The sequence below is a fragment of the Astyanax mexicanus genome, chromosome 5 (assembly GCF_023375975.1).
Source record: "Astyanax mexicanus isolate ESR-SI-001 chromosome 5, AstMex3_surface, whole genome shotgun sequence".
Classification (NCBI taxonomy): domain Eukaryota; kingdom Metazoa; phylum Chordata; class Actinopteri; order Characiformes; family Acestrorhamphidae; genus Astyanax; species Astyanax mexicanus.
The window spans coordinates 17,147,120-17,169,620 of record NC_064412.1 but is presented as its reverse complement, the minus strand read 5'-3'; the positions used below and the strand labels follow the sequence as shown (position 1 = coordinate 17,169,620).

The 22,501-nt window shown below is 39.4% G+C and overlaps 1 protein-coding gene across 3 annotated transcripts; it reads right to left on the bottom strand.

Moving 5' to 3' along the window:
• Window positions 1-2,980: 2,980 nt before the first annotated feature.
• Window positions 2,981-20,485, bottom strand: larp4ab (La ribonucleoprotein 4Ab). 3 transcript variants are annotated; one of them, XM_007254242.4, is made up of 17 exons: window positions 20,050-20,485; window positions 14,772-14,913; window positions 13,853-13,963; window positions 13,642-13,732; window positions 13,377-13,513; window positions 12,827-12,930; window positions 12,257-12,367; window positions 11,927-11,980; window positions 10,617-10,826; window positions 9,998-10,101; window positions 9,319-9,360; window positions 8,503-8,694; window positions 7,936-7,984; window positions 7,657-7,836; window positions 7,443-7,552; window positions 6,630-6,816; window positions 2,981-6,279 (listed from the first exon to the last, which is right to left on the bottom strand). In XM_007254242.4, the coding sequence occupies exons 1-17, from the start codon at window positions 20,161-20,163 to the stop codon at window positions 5,908-5,910; spliced, it is 2,310 nt and encodes a 769-aa protein (XP_007254304.2). In that variant the 5' UTR covers window positions 20,164-20,485; the 3' UTR covers window positions 2,981-5,907. The 3 variants fall into 3 exon arrangements, with proteins under 3 accessions (XP_007254304.2, XP_007254306.2, XP_007254305.2); XM_007254244.4 differs by lacking the exon at window positions 20,050-20,485 and adding an exon at window positions 16,605-16,815; XM_007254243.4 differs by lacking the exon at window positions 9,319-9,360.
• Between the last annotated feature and the right edge of the window lie 2,016 nt (window positions 20,486-22,501).

The following is a 22,501-nucleotide window of genomic DNA, read 5'->3' as shown; positions in this document are numbered from 1 at the left end:
ACGTAACAGATTTACAGTAGTGGATAAATCCTGAATCTCAGATTACTGTACTGAATAATGCACACAAAGGACAAACGCCAAAACTAATATCAGGAACCTAGGTTAATATTTTCTCCACAGTCCAGTGTGGCCCTTAAAGCAGGGATGGGCTATTAATCCTCCCAAGGGGCCACAGGATAAACTGGGCAGGTTGTGAAGGGCCAGAACAACCGGTTAATGTCAAATACCAAGAGTATGCAAATCTGTCCTCAAAGCTAAATGTGGTACTTAGAACAATCTAAAGTATAAATCGTATTCTGGTTTTGGTTTACAAAATATTTCCACAAATGTTTCTGTATAGCTTTAATGTCTTCCATATTAAATTTCTAGTACAGAAAAATCATAGGAAAAAAACACATTGATTGAGAAGAGGTGTATTCAAACTTTTGACTGGTACTGTACAGGTGCTGGTCAACGAATTAGAATAATTTGAAATAGTGCAATCATGAAATTCTTTGAATGCATTTTTTGTGCAGAAAGCAAATCAGGTGTTCACCGCACCTGTCCTACTCGTTAGACTAATCACAGAAGTCGTTACCTGGAAAAAAATTTGCTCAGCTGAGCTTTCCAAAAGGCCCATTTAGGCCATTTAACTGTGACACTGTTGTTTTATTGAATTGGAATAATGGAGAAACCGTTTCATTGAATTAGAATAATTTTTATTATAATTACAATCATCACTTTCTCAGTATTTTGTGGCTGCCCCCTTGGCTTGTATGACTGCCTGAAGTCTCCGCGGCATCGATTTGACCAGCTTGTCGCAAGTTTCCGCACTCACAGCTTCCCAGGCAGTGGCGATGTTCTGCTTCAGTTGGTCCAGCGTAGTAGGCTTTCTGTCGCGAATATTCTGCTTGACGATGGCCCAAAGGTTTTCAATGACATTGAGGTCAGGCGAGTTGGCCGGCCATGCCAAAACTTCAAGCTGTTTTTTAGTGAACCAATCTTTGGTCGACTTTGCCGCATGAGCCGGTGCAAGATCCTGTTGAAATATGAAGTCTTCTTCGCCAAACTGTTCCTCAACAGTCGGAATCAGGAACGTTTCCAGAACATCTTGATATACGGCAGCATTGACAGTCTTCTTGAGGAAGCAGAGTTTCCCTACACCTCGAGCGGACATGCATCCCCAGACCATAACGCTCTGGGGAAACTTGACGGATCTTTTCACGCACTCGTGGTTGTAGGTTTCGCCACCACGACGCCAGACACGAGGACCTTGGTCACCGAAGGAGATGCAGAAGCGTGATTCGTCACTGAAGACCACTTTCTGCCAGTCTTCAGCAGTCCACTCGCCGTGTTCTTTGGCCCACTTCAGCCGTTTCTCCATTTGTTTCTTGTTCAGCATCGGTTTTACTGCTGGAACGCGAGATTTGAAGCCGAGTTCGCGCAGACGACGGTAAGTGGTTGATCTGGAGACGTCAGCGCCGGTCTGCTTGTTCCACAAGTCGGTGAGCTCGGAAGTGGACTTGAACCGGTTGCTGACTGCGATCTTTCTCAGCTGCTTGTTGTCGCGAGCAGAAGTTTTTCGGACGCCGGAACAGTTGGTGCGCTTGCTGCAGTTTTTCTTGAGAGCTTTGCAGACGGAAGACTGGCTGATGCCGAGCTGCTCAGCAATTTTAGTTTGGGTCAAGCCTTGTTGGCAAAGGGCTTGAATTTGAGCCACTATTCCGGTTGAGAGGTCGCGCTGCTTACCCATGATTGATTTTACAACTTAGAAATTCTACTCAACCCTGACTTTATACTGCACAGTGAACACTCTTCACAGAAAACAAAAATTCGAGCATTTATTCTAATTCAATGAAACGGTTTCTCCATTATTCTAATTCAATAAAACAACAGTGTCACAGTTAAATGGCCTAAATGGGCCTTTTGGAAAGCTCAGCTGAGCAAATTTTTTTCCAGGTAACGAGTTCTGTGATTAGTCTAACGAGTAGGACAGGTGCGGTGAACACCTGATTTGCTTTCTGCACAAAAAATGCATTCAAAGAATTTCATGATTGCACTATTTCAAATTATTCTAATTCGTTGACCAGCACCTGTACATCACATGTCCAGAAGTCAATTTTTTTAAGTGAATACGCATACGAAATCATGTTTAAAAAAAAAAGAAATGTAGGCAACTAATTTTGTGCAAATTAAATTGAGGGAATAATGAATCTATTAAACTGAGAAAACATTGTTAAATTGAGGGAACAGATATTAAACTATGAAGCAACTTATTTATCTAAATATTTGATACTTTAGCTTAAAAAAAAAAAAGCTTAGCATCGTTATACTAATCACTGGAACTTTTTTTGTAAATCTGTCTTAACAGGGAGCTTTTTGTTTTCTTTTTGCTGCAGGAAGAGTCTCTTCTCAATTATATTATTGAGCTTAAATAGTAATATAGGATAGTTTCACTTTTTCCACAGTCATAGACAGACGGCTTTAATACGCATGTGGTCATTAACAATGGACATGTCTACAAGTATTTACTACTACTACTGTTTTGTTTTTTTTTATTGAGGTTATAAAAGCTTTAAATGACAGGACGGCTACAAAGCACAGTAAAAGCAAATAGCAGTAATGTGTGTAAACATGTTAGAATATTTGTAAATAACAGCGTTTGGATACAAATAAGGAGGAGGTGAAACCTAATTTTCAAAAAGCACTGCAAACAGAGCAAGAACAAATCCTGAATTTAAGGAAATGTAAGCCTCATTATTCCCATCAGCAAATGTGCAAGTGTTACTCATAATCCCCTGCACAGTGGAAACAGGGACTTGTTTCCTCCAACCTCTTACATAAAAGCATGGCTGCATCCCACCACATTTACATAGATTATACACACACCCCTGTGTCATGCCTCTGCACATTAGGAGGCTGCAAAACCAAGCACTTACTGTAGCTTATAATGCAACTGTAATGTGATATCAGAATACAAAAATAACCAAGTAGATGCAGATCATTTTATCATCATTTATTCTCTTTTTTTCTCCATTTTCCTTAAACAGTTATACAGTTCTCATTAGACATCTACAACTCTGTGTCCAAAACATTTTACGACCATGTACTATTTCACCTCTCCCTGACAAAAAAAGCCTTGTGGGAAAAGAAACCCCAAAACAGAAATACGAAAAGCTATGAATTGAAGAGGGGGAAAAAATCTAAATTCTAGCAACTTGAAATATCCTCAGGTTACTTTCTAAAAAGCTCACAGCATACAAGACAGAGTAGAAACAAAATTAGTGCATTTAATTTTACAATATCACAAGCTGCTTGTAAATCAAAAATGAAATTAAGGATAATGAGGCTCATTGATTATTTCGAATGAGTGGCACATACTCTATATAGTCTGTGACCAAAAATCTCATCCTACAAGAAAAAAATAAAAAAATAACATCCACACCAAATAGTCTCACCCACCCACACATCTAATGCCAGCATTTAAGCGAAACAAAAATGGACATAAGTAATGAAACAAAAATAAATACAAAAAAAAAAACTAAAACTGCAGAGCTTTTCCCCTCAATTGCTTAAGTCTTATAAATGAGTGGCAAAAAATACAACTGTTAGGACACATTTAATTTAACGACCTTCAGAAGGTTTACATCTCAAAAGTCTTTAGTAACATTCACACACACACAAAAAAAAAAAAACACAACTACATACTTCATGATTCCGCCTACTCATTAATCTATCAAAACGCATGTGAGTAGCATCATCCACTTGAACAAGTAGCTCTAACCCGGGGGCTGAGGGTCGGAGCATGGGAGGAGTTACTGCAGTACAACAGCACTTCCTGAGATTGTCTTTCTGTTGAATCAACTTTGGTCTGGATTTGTGCACAAACCATTTATACATTTGAGAACAATGAAAAATAGAAAGAAATGAAAGAAAATAAAAAGTACATCTGTTTCAAAGGCAGGGAAGAAGAGCAACACTTGATACTGTTGAAACATTTGAACATTCAAATACATTTTAGTAACTTAAACTTTTGATGAAGACTATGATAAAAACGGTTTTACACTCAGGAGGTCACAAAATGATTATTAGGACATGCATTCGTACTCGTGTATCAAACACTAATGATTTCCTCTTCGAGTCCTGAGCCCCTTCCTAATCAATCATCTACGAAATGAGACTGGCCGATAAACGGATACATCGCATAAGTGTGCTACACTGTTACACACACAGGTAATTATTTACCTGAAATGTACTCACATACTGTATTTTATACATTTTATAATAATGGAAAACCAAAACAAAAACACCACAGACTGGCATACTGGGCACATATTCAATGACATAAAAGCAGGCTTTAAATTTACTACTCATCTGCATTCTCATTTTTTTTTACAGCAGAGGACGTATTAGCATGTTATACGCACACACTGATCCACCAGAACTTTAATACCACACCCTTGCTTTATTTATTTATTACTTAACACATTGTTCATTTGATTAGCTCCACTGAACATATAGTAGCTCTTTGTAATTCTATAATTACAGACTGTAGTCTTTAATAGTCTTTCTTTACATACTTTATACTCCTCTTTTCACCCTGATCTTCAATAGCCAGCAGACATTATTAGGTTAGTGGGTCATTCTTAGCACTACAGCGACACTGACAAAGTGGTGCGCGTTGTGCAGAGTTTTTAAACACTGTCCATCCACTCTATGCTAGTCATCTTCTAACTCTTCATCAGCAGTCAGTCACAGAACACTGCCCACATTTGACTGGATATTTCAGACTGGTGGGGACTATTCAGTCCAGCAGTGGCAGTAAAGGTGTTTAAAAACTGTCTGACCCACAAGCAACAGTAAACACACACCAATACACCATGACCACATCAGTATCACTGCAGTGCTGAGCATTAGTAAAAGACCCACCACCCAAACAATACCTGCTCTGTTGTGGTCCTGATCGTTAAAGAATAGATTGAAAGGAAGCAATTATTAGTAATTAGAGAAAAAAAAGTTGATAAATGGACAATGAGGTGGTATTAAATGTTATGACTGATCTGTATACATATATAGTCACAGCCCACAATCAACACAGCAAACACCTGGTTTCATAAAACAGAGACTTACACCACAGCTCACAGCACAAGAGCAGGGAGGACATTCCATCGCTGTTTTACTGTGAAATCTACTTTTTCCCACAATTCAGTCTCTGAAAACACTTGACAGCACACGACGAAGCAGACACCAGAAAAGTACAACACAACAACTTCAGCCACTTCACAAGAACTCATCATCCTCTTTCCAGGTGGTTCAACAGTCGTCCAAGTTCAGCCTGCCCTGAGTGATCAGTCTTTATTTCTGATCATTTGTTGCTTTTCTCTCAAAGAATATAACCTGTACAGTTTTTTGCTTTCCAGTTTTTGACACAACACACGCACATTTGGACTAGAAGGGGGAAGCAGCAGTGTCGGACCATCTGGCCTCTTCTGGTTGCATATGGAGAAGCTGTGCTGGCATGTCAGTGATGCTTCATAAAGTACTCTAACAGGTATGGATAAGAACCACACAGCATTGTACACTGGTGTCCAGGACTGTAAACACCCAGCAACAAGTGAGCTCATTCACACTCGTACAGTCAGTCCACTTCTGCAGTCACACACACAAGCAACCATGTGCCATGGAGGCAAATTCATTGTTACAAGTCCTGAGGGTCCCTGCCCATCATGTTTCTTTTTGTTTCTTCAAAGACGCAGCAGCTCATGCATTTCGTGATCAGAGCTGTCCGTCAATCATCAACGTAGTGCAACTGTTCGTGCAGTTAATATGTAGATTTATATATAGATTTATATACTCTCTTTACATATAATATAATATATTAAGATGTGTAAATCTGTAAGTGTGTATGAGGCCTCCTATATGATGTTACTACTTTGGCGATCTCGGAGGGATGTTCTGCTCTTTTCCACTGCGTCTGTTGTAGCCCACTTGGGGGGAGGGACGTCTGCCCTGAGGGGGTCGTCTCTGCTGCTCTCTTAGTTTGAATCCTGCACCTCTGTATCCACCACCACGATGATAGCTGTTCTGCTCCCGAGGGGCTCTGCTCTCAACTCCTTTCTCTACCCTTTCACTTGAACTGCTCTCAGTAGGGACAGGGGCCTCTGCCTTGTTTACACGAAGCTCACGAAGTGGTTGGCTGGCGGTAGGTGAAGGTGTGGGGCTAGGAGATGGCACAGGTGCAGGGGGTGGGTCTTTAGGTGGCTTCTGACACACTTCTGCGTAGCTGAGTTTCCGAGGCTCCTGGGAAAGGAAAAGTCAAAACATGCAACATGTTTAAAATCCACATGTTATGCATTGACTTGTGATTTAACAATTAGATCATTTCTCCCTCAGATCTCATAATCTGGACGCTCATAGGGACAGGAGTGGAAGTGACTAATATGAGAGAAAGAGAGAGAAAAAAAGAGAGGAAAATGAGAGGAGAGGTAGGGAGAGACTGAATACAAAGAAAAGGTGAAAGATCTCCCAAATCAGTCCTCCCACCACCTGGTCTCCCTCAATGCGCTCAAATCTCTCTTCACAGGGCCATGCAAGATTTCCATTAACTACTGTAGTAGAGCTTCCCTTCAATACATAGAAACTGAACTCACCGGTACTGGTGTGCTGGAGGGGGGAGATGGACTGGATGGAGCAGGTTTAGGGACGAGAGCAGGCTGAACAGGAGCAGGAACGGGAACAGGAGCAGGTTCGGGAACAGGAGTAGTGGTGACTGGAGCAGGACTGTGAGCAGTCGAGACATGAGAATCGCTGTCTGGTCTCTTCACTTGATGCGCAATGCTAAATGAAATGAGTATGAATATGAATTTTGATTCAATATTACATGCACCGTTTTTTTTTTTTTTTAAAGAAAACAGTATCTCAAATTAATACATACATCTAGTTAAACAGCACTATATTATGGGGCCCTAGTAAAAAGGATATGGAGTAATATGTTTTTGCATACAATCTAAATAAATAAATAAAATGATATTTAATAATCTAATATTGTTAAATATTGGATAAATTTTTTTTTAATTATCTAATATTTGATATCATGAATTAAATGCATCTTTTTTTATTTTAATGCACTCTTAATTCTTCTTTAGAAGGACAGTACTTAATGTTTTAGAACAGCTTTTAAAAGGTGATCAACTTGATATAATTATGCCATTCTTGTTATTCCTGAAAGTGCTTGCTTGATTTTACACATCATACTACTGAAGTTTATCTAACAATTGCATCACTTTCATTTGACCCAAAACAGTACTGCTTTTATTAATACACAGATGGCTTATATTTAAGTCAATGAGCATCAACGAGTATAGTTTAGGTTTGGTATTCCTTTTGCAGGCAGATATTTCAGGACCAAACTAACTGGGGGGAGAAAAAATTGTCGTAAAACGAGGGCATGCAAGCACATTTACCTGGAGCCCGGTGTGTCAGGTTTTGGCGCTGATGTGGTAGTAAGAGGAGCAGGCCCATCACTCTGAGAAGGCTGTGACTCCTTATGAACGTCTTGTTTTGTGGCATCCGACTGTAACAACCAAACATCGACAGCATGAAAAATTATTAGAATATACTTCACTTTCAGGTAACAAGTAACTAAAGACAAAATAGAGAAGAAGCACGACTTTGTACCTTGTCCCTGTTAATGCCCTTCACTACATCTGCCATACGATTCTCCAGACCAGATTCAGTGGGTGGGATCATTCCTCCAGGCAACCGGCCTGCCACTCCCCCAGGCAGTGGGGGAAAGTTAGTGGCTGCCAGGTCAAATTTGGGAGGTGGGTTTTTGACCTCTGTTAACGGAAGGAGCCTCTGTAAAAGGGAACCAAACAAAACAAATTACCCTTTCATAAAGCTAGAATTATGACCAAAATATTAGGACTTTCTATTTACGTGTGCAGACCGTCTTACCGTTCGCTCATCTTCCCTCCTGCGCCTCATGCCACGATAGCTTCCTCTCCTAAAAATACACAAAGAGGTTCAGACACACATACAGGTACTTGTTAAGTGACTAATATTATATGGGTATATCCATGTCTGACCCTCAGATCTCATAATCTTACTGCTCATTGGGGCAGAAGTGAGAGTGACTTAAAGGAGAAAAAAGAAGGAAAAAGAGAGGGTAGAACAAAGTAAAGAAAAAGCCAGACTCTCAACACCTGTTCTCCCTCTGTGCGCTCAATTCTGTCGTCACTGGGTCAGACAATGCAATAAAAATTTAATTCCTTTAAAGTTCAACTTGTTCAAGCAGGTATTATTTATTCAGCTGACACAGATAATCTCTATCTGGGATAAAACACTGTCTAAACTGTTAAATACTTAGAACTATGTAGAACTATCAAAATTCTTAAATCAATGATCAAGTATTCAAAAATGACCATTTAAATTAGTACACTAAACAGTGCAAACAAGGTTTGTCTGCTCCCTGCCAGCTCTGCAGAAAGCAGTGCTAAGCAATTACTCAGTAGCATAACAGACCTTGCTCGGCTGCTGCCCAGGTCAGTGTGAGTGTTTTCAATGGGAGAGGGTGGAGTATCACAAAGGCTGAGTGTGGAGGCATCTGAGCTTGCCACGGTGGTGGGGGTCCGTGGTGTCTGGGGAGTGCCTGTCCCTAAAAGAGCCTCAGACTGAGGAGTTCCATCTGTACGGGGCTGCGGCTTAACGTGATTCCTAAAAACAAAAGAAAAATAACATAGCTGTGAACACAAGAAGCAAGAAGAACATAGAGTCTGACTAAAAAGTCACCAGATGGAGTAAAAACTACTAGAATTAAAAGATTTTGTGTTTAAGACCTAAACAACCTCAAAACGATTCAGCTCAGCCATTATAATGCTGGTACGGCAAATGTGTGTTCATTGAAAGTAAATGGAATGGAGGGTGACAATTCTACAACGTTTTAAGGATATGAGGTTGCTTTGACACCTGCACATTTTTTAAAAGTTGTAATTAATTCGAGCAGGTGTAAATACAGTAATCGCATTTAAATGAGGACCAAAACAACCACTCCGAGACCCAGGCAAGTCAAACCAACAAGTGGAGGCTTTGTTAATTTTTGGTTGCATCTAAGATTTTTCCCCTGTGTGAAAACAAACCAAACCAAGGGTAAACTAAACAAACTAAAATGTGAAAGTGCCTTAAACTACTTTTTATTTTTTGCAATGGTCATGTCCAACTACTTCAGGTCAGTTTTAGTCTGAAAGCATGATATAATGAAATCACATCTAGCCATGAGTGACTGATGAGATGAATTTGAAATTTTAAACATGATATACATATACACAACAAAATATCTACCTGAAGGTATTGATAACATTCTTTCTTGAATAAAGTGGAAGTCTGGAGAGCAAAAATAGCAAGGTCAGTAACAAGAATAACGGTTGCATATCTAAATAACCAAGGGTCAGAGAGGTTACAACGCACGGAATGATTTTCGATTGTTTTACAGTTGAACTGGAACATTCTAGCCTAATAATAACAGTTTTATAGCACATTCATTGTGCATCTAAAATGTAAGATGTCTTGTTATTTACTGGTCATTTAAGACAGCAAAGGGACTTCTGTATTTGCATCAGAAATATACTGCATACTGGTTCCCATCACCAACATTATTATAACATTACAAGTTACAAGCCTCGCACTGCAATACATCCAGATCATCATCACACCGACACCTTGTATCTATTTAATGGCCCTTTTTTGCTTTGTGCTTCAACAAACAATTAGATTAGACGAGACTGAACCATTATATCCTGTGTTCATTTCCCTATTTACTTTCAACTGGTTTTGTGTTTTTAATACACCGCAGTTGTGTCTGAAGTAATAGCATTTACTGTATTGGCAAAGATTCAACCACTAATGTTTTACCACACTGGTGCTGAACTGCTGACTACATCTTTTTTCCACCAAACATTGATGAAAGGAGAATTTGGAGTCACTTTAAATGACAGTTGGGAGGTTGTAGAGAAGTACATACCGGTTACGAGGGAAGTGGCGCGTGAGGCTGAGGGGAGATGAGCCATTCTTGTAGCTTCCTGCTGCGCTGAAGCCATTAACGAACGTACTGTTGGGAAATGGAGCCTGCAGATAGGAGACACACAGGTTACGTGAAGATAAACTGCAAATGCAAATGTTAGTTTTACCTATTCTACATATGTGTACGGTTGAGACAGATACAGAAGAATAATTCAATTGTGACATCAGCACTCTTCAGTACATTAGCTGTAATTGATTTCTCCAGCCATCAATGAGTTTTGTATTGCCATCTAGTGTAAGGAACTCCAGGGCTCTGTGTCCTCACTAAGAGCAGAAACAACTGACAAAATATAAATTATGTAGTATAAGCTGACCAGCTCTCACTACTAGGCAAAAGACTGCACACTTTTCAAACTTTTTTTACCTTTATCATTTGTAATGTTACATTTGTCATTTCCACAATATTTTACAGTCTGAACAAACTACTCCTGGTTTATAATACCTACAATTAATCACTTGAAACGTATCACAAGTAACTCAAATTCTAAATGGAAGTGTATCTACCACACTCCCAACTTATTCTACTCTCCAATCTTATCTCCTCTGAACAGAATCCTCACCAGTGGTGTTTCGAAATAAGGTGTGGGCGAAGGGGTCCACGCCTGAGGAAGCAGGCTGTAGAGCGGGTACTGCTGAGGAGGTTGTTGGTACATCTGCTGCACGTAGACTGGAGAAGAGTACTGAGACTGAGGGCTGCTGGTGTATACAGCAGAGTCTACAGCACCGTAGCCATTCTTAGCAAAGAAGGTGTTTATGGCCTTGATGCGAGCCTGAAGCAGACAAGTTTAACAGTGTAAATAAATCAGGTAAATATGCTAATACACAGATTAAACTTAAACATTGCAGCTTGTAAGCAAAGTCCCCTCAGATCTCATAATCTCACGGTCACTAGGGCAGAAGCACCTGTACTTAGGAGGAGGACAGTGAGAGTAAAACAGAGACAGAAACAGGGGTGAGAAAGAAGAGATGAGAGAAAGGTTGAAAAGAAGGAGAAAGGGATGAATAATGAAATCTCCAAGGCAGCAGGTTTTCTGGATCCTTCCAAGCGCGATACTGATCATCACTGGGGTGTTATATTTAAAAATAAATAAATAAAAACAAAAGTAACGCGAATGTTAAAGAACCATAACTCCGAATAAAGAAAATAAATCACTCAACCAAAGCACAGAAATTCAATCACACAGCTAGTCCCATCAACTATCAACTTATCATAAAATATATTACATTGCAAGCACCTGCTTAAAAAAGAAAACCATTCTAAATAATGTTACTGCTTTACTGCTCTTTAAGATCTAACCTTATTAAGCTTTCATTTCATTTTTTTCATATATTTATCATAAAATTGCCCTGAAATTATATTGTTTAGTGATGATAGTAATGATATTTGTTTCACCACCAAAAATACATAAAGTGTTAAAAGCAGCTATGATCACAAACATACACTGAAATAAACACGTTCTCATGATTTTTTGGGCTTAAGCAGCCTGTAGTCATATCCCCCAGTAATCAACTTTTTAGACACTTTCTGTTCCAAACATGGATTACATAAGAGGAAGAATAGTCTAAAGGGGTTTTCCTCCTTATTGCAATGTCATTCAAAAAAAATAAAAATAAAATAAATAAATTTAGAAAACGTTACAGCGAACCACTGTTACTGCTCAAATGCTTAATTTATTTGGCATTCGAGCCAATGTCTGGCACACTAAATGACAACCAACATGCAAAATAAAGTACTAGAGAGACACATTTTAACAATTATTAACTGAAGACAACATTGTTAATAGGTTCGTATGTAGGCCTAAATCACATGTATAAAAGCAGAACCCCTAACCAACCATCTTGTCTTCAGACTAAAACAGAAACTACTTACCATGATTGGCTTTCCCTGAAAAGTTTTCACTTCTTCACGCAAGTACTTGTAGGCCTGTGAAAATGTAGAAGAATTGGGACAAAATTAATTTTATAGTGAAGGCACTTAAAGCAGGGGTGGATGTGTCAGTTCTGAAGGTTTTGGCAATTATCCTGTCCAAACAAATTCAATTCTACTCAATGTTATAGCTTTAGGTTGTGTGCAAACTTTGCTGTCCCCCAACCCTCAGGTTACCACCCCTATAGCAAGTGATATGAAATTGTGGGTAAGAATGTTCAGTATAAGCATGCAATCCACATATACGTGGGCTGTAGAGAATTTGTGTAATACCTGCTGGGCGTCAGTATCTGACTGGAACGTGATGTACCAGTTGTTATTGTGAGCAAATTCAACGCTGATGGCTTGTGGACATTTCTCATTTTTAAACAGTGACTCCACCTCCTGAAAAAAAGCAAATGTTTTACAGTATAAAGTAAATAAATGTCACACAAACAGATTTCTAAATGAAAAATCCTGAGATTGTATGAATCGCCCCTCAGATCTCATAATCTCACGGTCATTAGGGCAGAACTACCTGTGCTGAAGAGGGGGACAGATTGAGAGAGACAGAAATAGAGGTGAGCAAGAAGAGATGAGATGGAGAGGAGAAGAGGAGAGACAGGAATGAATAATGAAACCTCTACAGCATCAAGTGTTCAGGAACCTTCCAAGCGCGATACTGATCATCACTGGGGAGTTATGAAACACTTAAAAAATATTTGTCTTTTTTTTTAACACTTTGTTAAAAATTCCATGATGAACAGAAAATAAATATATTGAATATTTCCATTTGGGGTGGTAGAAAGAAAATTCTGGACATTTTGGGCCCCAACATTGAGAGTAACTCAAAATTGATCTCACCTCTACAGGTGTCGTCTCAGGTACTTCACGAAGAATAATGATGCAGCGTTTATGATTGGGCCGAACTTTCTCACCCTTCTCGTCTACTTGCACCATTGGTGATGCTGTAAAGACCACCAGGAAAGTTAATATAAACAAACACACGTTAGAAAAAGAACAGAAGGTCAGAGTTGCTAGACTATACACATTCTAAAAAATAAAAGGTAAACCCCTGCAAAAAAACACAATCTAAGGAGCTTAGAAAATCACTCACATTATTTAAAAGCTTTTTATTAAAAAAATATTCTTCACAAATTCCTAATGAAGCATCAAAGTATTTAAACAAAAAGTGGTTCTTTCATGGCATTGTATAAACAACCCATTGGCACAGCTTTACCCTTTAAATTACGTTCCTATTGATTTTAACGCTGAAGCTCTTGCCCTGCTAAGGAACTTTAGATAAATTCGTCACATTGACCATTGTGTTTTTATCCAACTTCTAAGAGTGTGAAGAACACTTCTGTAAAGTCTCTGTCCATAGTTAAGTAAATTCCATATCAGCATCTTTTACCTCGCAGCACCTCCAGTATTAGGTCCATATCAGTGGTGAGTAGTTTAATGCCCTCCATGCTGGCGATCGTCCAGATGGGAACAAATTGATCACTATCCATCTGAGACATGAGATATAGGTCTTTGGAGAGGTTCTCCCTAAACAAAACAAAACAAAAAGTTATAAAGTGAATCTTAGATTTCACAAAATACATACACACTGTGAAACACAACAACCTGAAGAAGCATCTTAGAAGAGTGACACTTGTAAGGAGCTTGTTTATTACCTGGAGAAGCAGAACTCGAGCTGTTTCTTCAGTGACTCCCTCAGAGTCTCCTCAGACAAGGGCTGCATCTCCTCCACCACCTCTCCTTCCACTGTGCACAAGTGAAAACAGACATTTCAGACACATGCAAAGTCTACTACTGTATTCAGTTGCGCATGTAAACATATGGAATTAGCGAGACCAAAAGCTAAAATGAGGGATGAGAGCCAACCTGGTTCATACACTGGGTAGGATATGTCTGAGTCTATGCCATTGAGCAGACCACCATCTACAGGAGGACCTGATTCAGAGTCGACAAAGCCAATATTGTACCCTTTGCAGCCTAGACATCAGAAAAACCACAAGGGAAAGGAGAATTACTCAATTAAGGTAGGGCAGGGAAAAACAGACAGTCATATTCTTTTCTGGTGGATTGGTCATAGAAAAGTGAACTTTCCATTTTCATCAAACATAAAAAAGACAACATTCTTTGTTAGTCATGTGTGCAATAATGATGCTGAATTAAAATTGTATACTGCCTTATAGCAGGCCACATCTCTGGTAAAGTTATACAAAGCAATTTGACTTTTACCAGAGATTTCTCTGGACCATTTTTAAACATCTTTAAAAAAAAGGCAGTGCTGTCTAGTTCTATATGCTCCCTTAATTTAAATTTTATATAATACTAAATTGTGGAAATTCATACATAAACACTAAATCCAAACTACACAAACTAGAGAGAAAAATACATTAAATAAAGGATGTAAATAACCTGGGAATACTAAGAGGCTAAGTTAAAGTACTAATGTTAACCTCAAACTGTTCACTTTCAAACTACATAGAGACTGAAATGCATCAAGAATTATGTGTAATTTTCTTAGTTAAAAATGTTAACAAATCAGAGAAGCAGTAGACATGATAGAAAAGTCAGAGGTACACTATTTTTTTACATGAACTTACTAAATAATGTCATTAAGGACAGTAAGATTTCTGTTTTCTGAATCTCTTTCACACCTCTAAACAGTTGTTTATCACAACATCCTCCCAAACATCTCAGAATAAGAAAAGGGTGAAATTTCAACTGGCTCACACTCACTTCACTTCACTTCACTGTCTATGGCACAGACACTTTGTCTAGTGGCCAGTCTCACCTTCTGGCTGATCTGTGGGGGTGTGGTCTGCCTGTGGCCAATCAGGGCTCTCCATGCCCTCCTCTGGGTTGTGGGTGGGAGGAGCAGAGACTTCCTGCCACACTTTGGCATTGGGATTCAGACCGGCCCCCTTTGTGGTCACCTTGAAAACAAAACAAGATCAAGAAGTGGGGGTTACATACAGGAGCTACTTGTTTATGGTGAGAAGTTAATCTGAATAACAGAAGAGCAACATCTCTTTTAAACTTATAAAGAAACTTTGCAGCTGAATGTGAAAGCTGCTGACATTTAAAAAGGATGACTGCTTCATACTGGAAATTCAGTTGTGTAAAGAACATGAAGTAACTGAAACGAAGAGTACTGTAACAGAGCAGCAGAGCTTTTTAAGAGATGTAAATTTTGTCATTAGCGTCACAGAGAGGAACTTCAATGAACCCAAACATGTTTATCCTTAAATACAATATTCCAACCTACACTCCTCAGGTGGAACAGAAAACACGTACACCATCAGGCCTCCTTCCAAACTTTTCCCTCTTTATCACTGATATCTGACTGACCCTTGCCTACCCTTGACAAGGACTGAGTGTGCATATTCATTATCATGTATTTAACTAGGCAGCCAGCAAACTGCTACGAGTTCACCTTTGACCGCAGCCACGAAGCCCTGCTGGAGCTCAGGCTCATTCACAGGCCAGATTATGTGAACCTGCCACAGTATGCGTTTAAAATAGCCTTTCACACGCTTAATCTGATCAGCCCCCAGCAGCCAGCGAACCAGTCAGTATAATAAGGGTTGAGAGCGACTGCCAGCGCGCTACAGACCCGCATCTAAAACGGTCACCTGGCTGACCTGACCACAACCTTATTGGATTTAAACTGATCCACGCTGATTTCCAAACCACAGTGACGGAAGGATACGTGTAGACAGAATGAATATTTGAACATATTTGTATATTATAAGCATTGCTCCTTGCAACCAGCCCTGGTGAAATATATTTTTAATTCAACCAAAGACGGCAAATAAGATTCCAAATCTTACACTTTTGTCGCGACTGCCTGGGCGTCTTTTTTGCTTTCCAGGTAACTGGAACCAGAAAACAGGGATGGATTTTTTTCTCTCTGGAGCAGAGTTTGCCACCTCTCTGTAACTAGCTAGACATGCCGGTTGGTGTTCTGTCGGGTTATGTTACTTATCGATATGTGCTTCCTAAATGCACTGCGCATGCGCTGACCTACACTATTTAATTTTTTATGGCATTTTTTGTAATAAATCTCTTTTTTTTGGGGGGCGGGGGTTATGTGCATTAAACAACCTTGACTCGCTTTCGCTGCAGAAAAGTGTACATGGGTAAAAAAAATTCACAATTATTATTAAAAAATACACAAGCAGTTTATAATGACCTCTATTTGCCATAACTTTGCCATAATAATGATGTATGCTAGCCAAATATACCAACTTACATCTACTGGGAACATTCTCTAATTTAGTGCTTCTTTTGTATTTCTACAGTTAATTATACACTAGGGCAGCACGGTTTGACGGGGTAGCGCAACTCGACAGAACACCGGCCCACAAGGCCAGTTAGCTAGCTTAGGTATCGTTCACGTGGCCTTGTCGTTTTGAACACAAGCAGAAGACAGTCACTTTAAAATACTTGTTGTTTAAAGCGCTTGCACTGGTTCTAATGCAATGTAACGTTACAGAGCATTAATTACCATCCAAAACATTCACAAACAGACAAGCCCCACAGACAACATCCAAGATACAGCCACGCTGCTTAACCCGAAGCTAAAAGCCAGGCCGTGTCGCACGCAAACCCCCACAAAACTCACCTCAACGAACAACAGCATGGTCCTTCTCCCGGTGGAGCCCTCACTCACCGCACACTTACTTAGTCACTCAGTCAAAAATCCTACTTCACCAAAAGATTCTCCACGTTTAACTTTATTTTCCTCACAATCAAAAACGCGCTTCAGTTGTAACCGAGTTCACAGACAGCATCAACTCCTGCACCAGCATGGCCCAGTCAGCGGGGCGCCGAGGCTCTTCTGCGCTTCTGATTGGCTGCGGCACTCGCTCTCCTCCCGCCCCCTTTCCAGTCACATGCGCAGGCACGCTCCGAATTGCCCCGCCTCCCATTCATACATTCGTCCACACAGAGCTGACTCGTGTGCGTCACCAACAAAGCGCTCCCTCATTGGAGTTAGTTCACGTCCGTCACTTCTATTACAACCGGAACCGGGATGCGACCATGATTCACCGCCGAGCACATGGCAAAAGGAAAAATAGCCACATAACGTAGCTTAGCATCGTCGAGATAAGAAACAGGGAGGAAATTTCCAAAGTAAAAAGAACAAATAATAATAATAAAAAAAAAAACGAGAACATACACCAAGCACAGCTTCACAATAATGCGCCAAAATGTATCAAATGTCAACTGAGGAAAAGCTGTACCATACAGTACAAGGCGTATGAGTGAGCATGTGACTGCTTTTCAGATAAGCTAGCTAGCGCTCTCACTACCATTCTGTTAACACTACAGGAAACAGGGTAGACGGTTAGCTAGCTAGCGGTTAGTGTTTTACAGTCGAGGTTTACGAATAGGCGTTGTCTTACGAATGTGCACACGAATGAAAACGCGTTTTCACAATAAACAACAAAACGTTAAAACGTTTACACATAGCAAACAATACATCATTATAAACACATACACCGCATAAACTAGGGCTATTTGATTTCAGGGCCACCGTCCACAGTTTGGTGACTTCCTTGTGTAAACACGGGTTCAAATTAATTTGCTTCTAAACAAGTTTAACTGGTGTTGTTTAAGCAGGACACAGTCCATCTAGGACTGGAACTAAAGAACTCTGGTATAAACATTGAACTGCAGTCGAGGATTCCCTTTGAAGTTCAGCAAAACAAAGGTAAAACAGGTATTTTGCAACTGTACCTACAACTCAGCAGCACCTAGGAACAACTAAGGATAAAATCAAAATGTAAACAATAGGAATTCACATTAATTATGTTGTCCAACTGAGACACAAAACCTAAATACTTTGGCAGCAACTAAAGATTATTTGGGTAGTCAAAAAATAGTCTGGTGATTGATTTTCCATTTTACATTGTTGATTTCATCAACTAATCTTTGCATCCCTAGTAAATACTTGTGACTATGCTGGACAACACCAGTGCACAATATGACATTTGGTTAAATAGGACTGTGACTGGTTAATGTATGTAATGTACTATTAAAATATGTTGCATGAACCAAATACAAATGTTTGCTTCTTAAATAGAAAAATGGACCACTAACTACTCTGCTAATACATTTCTAATCTGTAATTGCAATATGTGGTTGCATCAGTACAGAAACGTATTTCAAGGTCACAAAAAAGCAGTTTTCCACTTCCATTATTCTTTGTGAATATTGTAGAATATATGTATATTTTATATGTAAGTCTATGGTCACTTTTTAACTATTTGAACTGCTATTATGTGTATTGTGGGGAGAGTAAATGAAAATGATTTTTGCTTTAGCCACTACTATTTATTATTGTTCTGTTTCTTTGTGAACTTATGGCACTTTTGCAGTACTGCACATTTTTTCATGTAATGCAGTTTATTTTCTGACTTAAGCTGAGTGGCTAGTGTATTTATTAACTTGCCTGCTCACGTGAAACTCTGCCTTTTTTACAAGTATGATCTTCTTAATGAAATGCTCTGATGTGCCTAAATTAAAGTTGTTATAGTTGGTTGTAAACAGACCAGACCCTAAATTTACACATTTAGTTTGCCATATTGAGACGTACCTCCCCTTACAGCCTGGATTCCTTTCAATGCTCAGGTCAGTCACATAAATTAAATACCATTTTATTTTTTATTTGTCAAATATTTAACTCTCTATAACCGTGTTGCCCTCAAGCAACAAAACACATTTTTGGTTATTACCTTTACCATTTCATATCATAACATACCATACCAATATAATGTTACCTGGCATGTATATGTATAATTCAAGGATGTGTACAAGTGAGTCATGTGTGTGTATTTGGTTGTTTAGATTTTTCTTATATTCTTGCACTCTTGTAAACTTTTTTTCGTTGCAGTTATACCCCATTTGCTATGTTAATCATGATGAAGCAGTGTTTCTCTTCACTGATACTGGAGACCTCTGATCTTGCATGTTTTGGGAGCTTCCTTGCTTTAAAACATCCGATTTAAATGATCAGCTTGTTATCAAATATCAAAATACACATTTTTGGTTACATAGGGACTTTCCTACGGAAACATACAATTCATGTCATAAAGGGTTATCATACTACCATTACATTTTAAATGCATACAAAATCAGACAAAACGGAAGCTAAAATGCCTTCCGCAATACTTTCAACAGGTTCCTCTCAGTAAGGAACAGCGACCGCATGGCGGAGTTCAGTTTAACACAGGAGTCTTAACGATAACTTCCAGAGGCGGCGATAAAGCGACTTGTCAGTCTGGGCCATATGTCAATCCTTGACAACTAACGTTAAGCTCACGCTATTTTGCGAACCATAGCAATCGAACTAGTGAAAGGATCAGCAAAATGAAGAAACTCTCAAGTTATCTGTCTTTGGTATTAAAGGCAGAAACATGGGCTTAAATCTAACGTTAGACTGTTAGACTGGACATGTGCCGTCCAGCGAGTTTACAAGGTCAATATGCCAAACATGGTAGCCAGTTAGCTAACTAGCAAACCTTTCAGAGATAAACTCACCTTTCCACTACAGTAGGTTAGCTTAGTTAAATAATTTATGCAGCAAAGTTAGTTAACTAGTTGACTTTCAGTGGACTGATACAACTCGAATTAAATGTGAGCCATAAATGAATGGTACAGTTAGTTTTTTTAAGTTGAATGTATGTTTTGACTGACTAGCTAAAGTGGTTTGTTGCGGGAGCTAACTAGCTAAGCGAGCTAACCAGAGCCAAACCACCACTCTGTGTTGGTTGGTGGCTAACCGTTAGCTATCCATATCAAGTAACATCAGTTTATTATCCACTACGCCACATACAGTGAACGCTGTTAAAGTTCTCCCTCTTTCTCTATTTTTAACGTCCTACCCGCTTTTCTCTACTGGCGAATTTAGTTTGGCTACAGATATCCAGTTAGCACCTCTAGCCGCACGCATGTCGCAGCACTCACGCCGACCTGTAAGTGGGGGAGGGGGGTGGAGGGGTCAGTGGCGGCGGCGGCGCTGGGTCCACAGTGCCGATTCAGCAACACAGCAGGCCCTGACTCACCATGCTGCCCTGCTCCTTCCCGGCTCCGGCTGTTGGTCTGCTGTTGTCTGAAATGAACGATGCTGGCTCGACCTCCTCCGGCTTCTGTAATAAACCCCTGTACTCTGAAGTCATCAGCCGCCGCTGTTCCGGCCGGTCCAGTCCGGTCTCCCTCTCCCGCACCTCCCTCTCTCCCTCCCTCCGCCCGCCGGCCGAATGCAACAAGCACTTGCTGTGACTAGTTTTGAGTCTGTTTATTAGCTAAGACTCGCTAAAACCAGAAAAACAGAAAAGCTGTCGACCCAAAGGTTACGCCTGACTCTTGACGTGCAGTGTTCTTCCCCGACACATTAACCGACACGAGCTGAAAATAACTGCAGCGCTCAGCACCTCGAGATCACCGAGCGTCTCTGAGAGAAATTCGCACTCCGCCACCGTCCCGGCAGACAATGCGACTAGCGCTGATGTGAACGAGCCATTCTACTGAACCGGTTCTTTCCAACAGATCACTGGAACCGATTCACCCCGCATCTCCAAACATGTTTTTATTATTTTTTAAAAATATACAGTAAGCATCCCCCTTTAACCTTACATTCAGCTTTTATATTAAACACGGCCTCTGACAGAAGCAAATGGCCATCTACTCAGATTCCCTTTGGCAGCTTTTTAAAGATGTACAATCCTTATCATCCAATTTTGATTTGACTAACCTCCTAGCTCTAAAAATGCACATTATAATCATCATTAAACCTGGTGACAGTACCATCTACCTCTCTGGCAGTAATAATGTGGGTTTTGGGTAATTTGTAATATTTTTATAATTGTAATGAGTAACAATGTAGTACATACAACGAAATACGCAAAAATATGCAGTAAATTAAAAGTGGAAGTAGTAGAAAAAAGTCACTTAAGTACTTACGTGCAGTTGTGAAGTGCTTCTACAAATTTACAATCTCAAAAATGTTTACCATTCAAACCCTCCACTTGAAAGAAAAAAATGTGAATCACATTGTCACATTCATTACAGATGTAGTTAGCAAACTCTGTAAAGTTTGTAAACATTATTTATGCTGTGTACTTTAGGTGACTACATTTAAGTAAGCTATTATCCATGTTGAGGAGATGAAGGAATTATTTTTTTTTAGATTTGTATGCACTTGTTTACAAATTGAAATATATTTCACAAAAAATATTTTAACATAGCTTATTAATAAGTTGTGGTATCACTGATACTAACGTGTTGTATTTGCTCTGATTAGCATTAGAAATGAATAAATGAATATGTGAGTCAATTAATCGGACATTAGATTCATTTGAAAAAGTTAGAAAGAGTCGGTTCGCTGAACTGATTCGAACTTCCCATCACTAGGCGACCGCCCCTCCTCCAGCGTCAAATCGCTCTCCTCCCCGGCAACAGTGTGCAACGCGCCGCATAGCAACCGGTGTGCGCGCTCTCCGCATAGCGACGGACGCGCAGCAACAGCTGCACCCGGGCGACCGCCAATCATGACACAGCGAATATCGAGACCCAGCACTCAACCGCTCAACGGTAAAAGTTCGTTTACAACTAAATTTTATAATGTTTCGTTATTTTATTTTTGTATTTTTACAGTAAATGAAATATTCTACTCAATACTATTTGGATTTACAAAACATGGTCTCAATACGAGATACCTTCATATTTGTGCCTAGTTGGCAACTATAATGTAATCCCTAATCTCATGATGCAGTGAAACGTGCCAAAATAAAAGTTCTACAAATTTAGTTTCTTTTTCCAACAACTAGGTGGTGCTGCTGCTTTCCAAACAGCACCAGTGCTCATCAGTTAAAACGTATGCACACAAAATCTGGCCCACTTTTTTAACGTTTTGAGTGTGGGGTAATAAATCACTAAACGTTAAAAATACTAATTTCAGTGATCTGAAAACAAGCATTAGATTTTTTATTTGTCTAGGTGTAATCCACAAAGCAGTTTTTTTCAGTTTATTCAGAAAACCCAAGAGAACAAAGTCAAGGCTGTCCAACAGTTTAAAAACTGAGGGCCATACCTATTCTACAGTCCTAAATGTTGGCTAAACTTTGTTTGAAACCATAAGCAGTAACTTTTTATATAAATTAGCTCTTCCTTAATTGGGACTAACTCTGAACAGCAACGTTTCAGTAGAACAGAAATGGTTGTGGATGTTCCTGTTTTTGCTGATTTATCATGAATCATCCTCTTGTTTAGAGACTCTTTAGAAATATAGACTAGGAGCAACAATTCAAACATATACCGGTACAAGCAGTACTGATTTTAGTAAGGCATTAATTACCAAAGCAAACCTTCCCTAGAAACAGCAATTTAACTGTTAAGAGGTACTGTAACTGTTACAAATCATTTTGCTGCTCACATTTAATGAAAAAAAAATGAAAGTGAAAAAAGATCAAAGTATTTAAAACAAAACTAAGACATTAAAAGAGTATCATGTAAGAG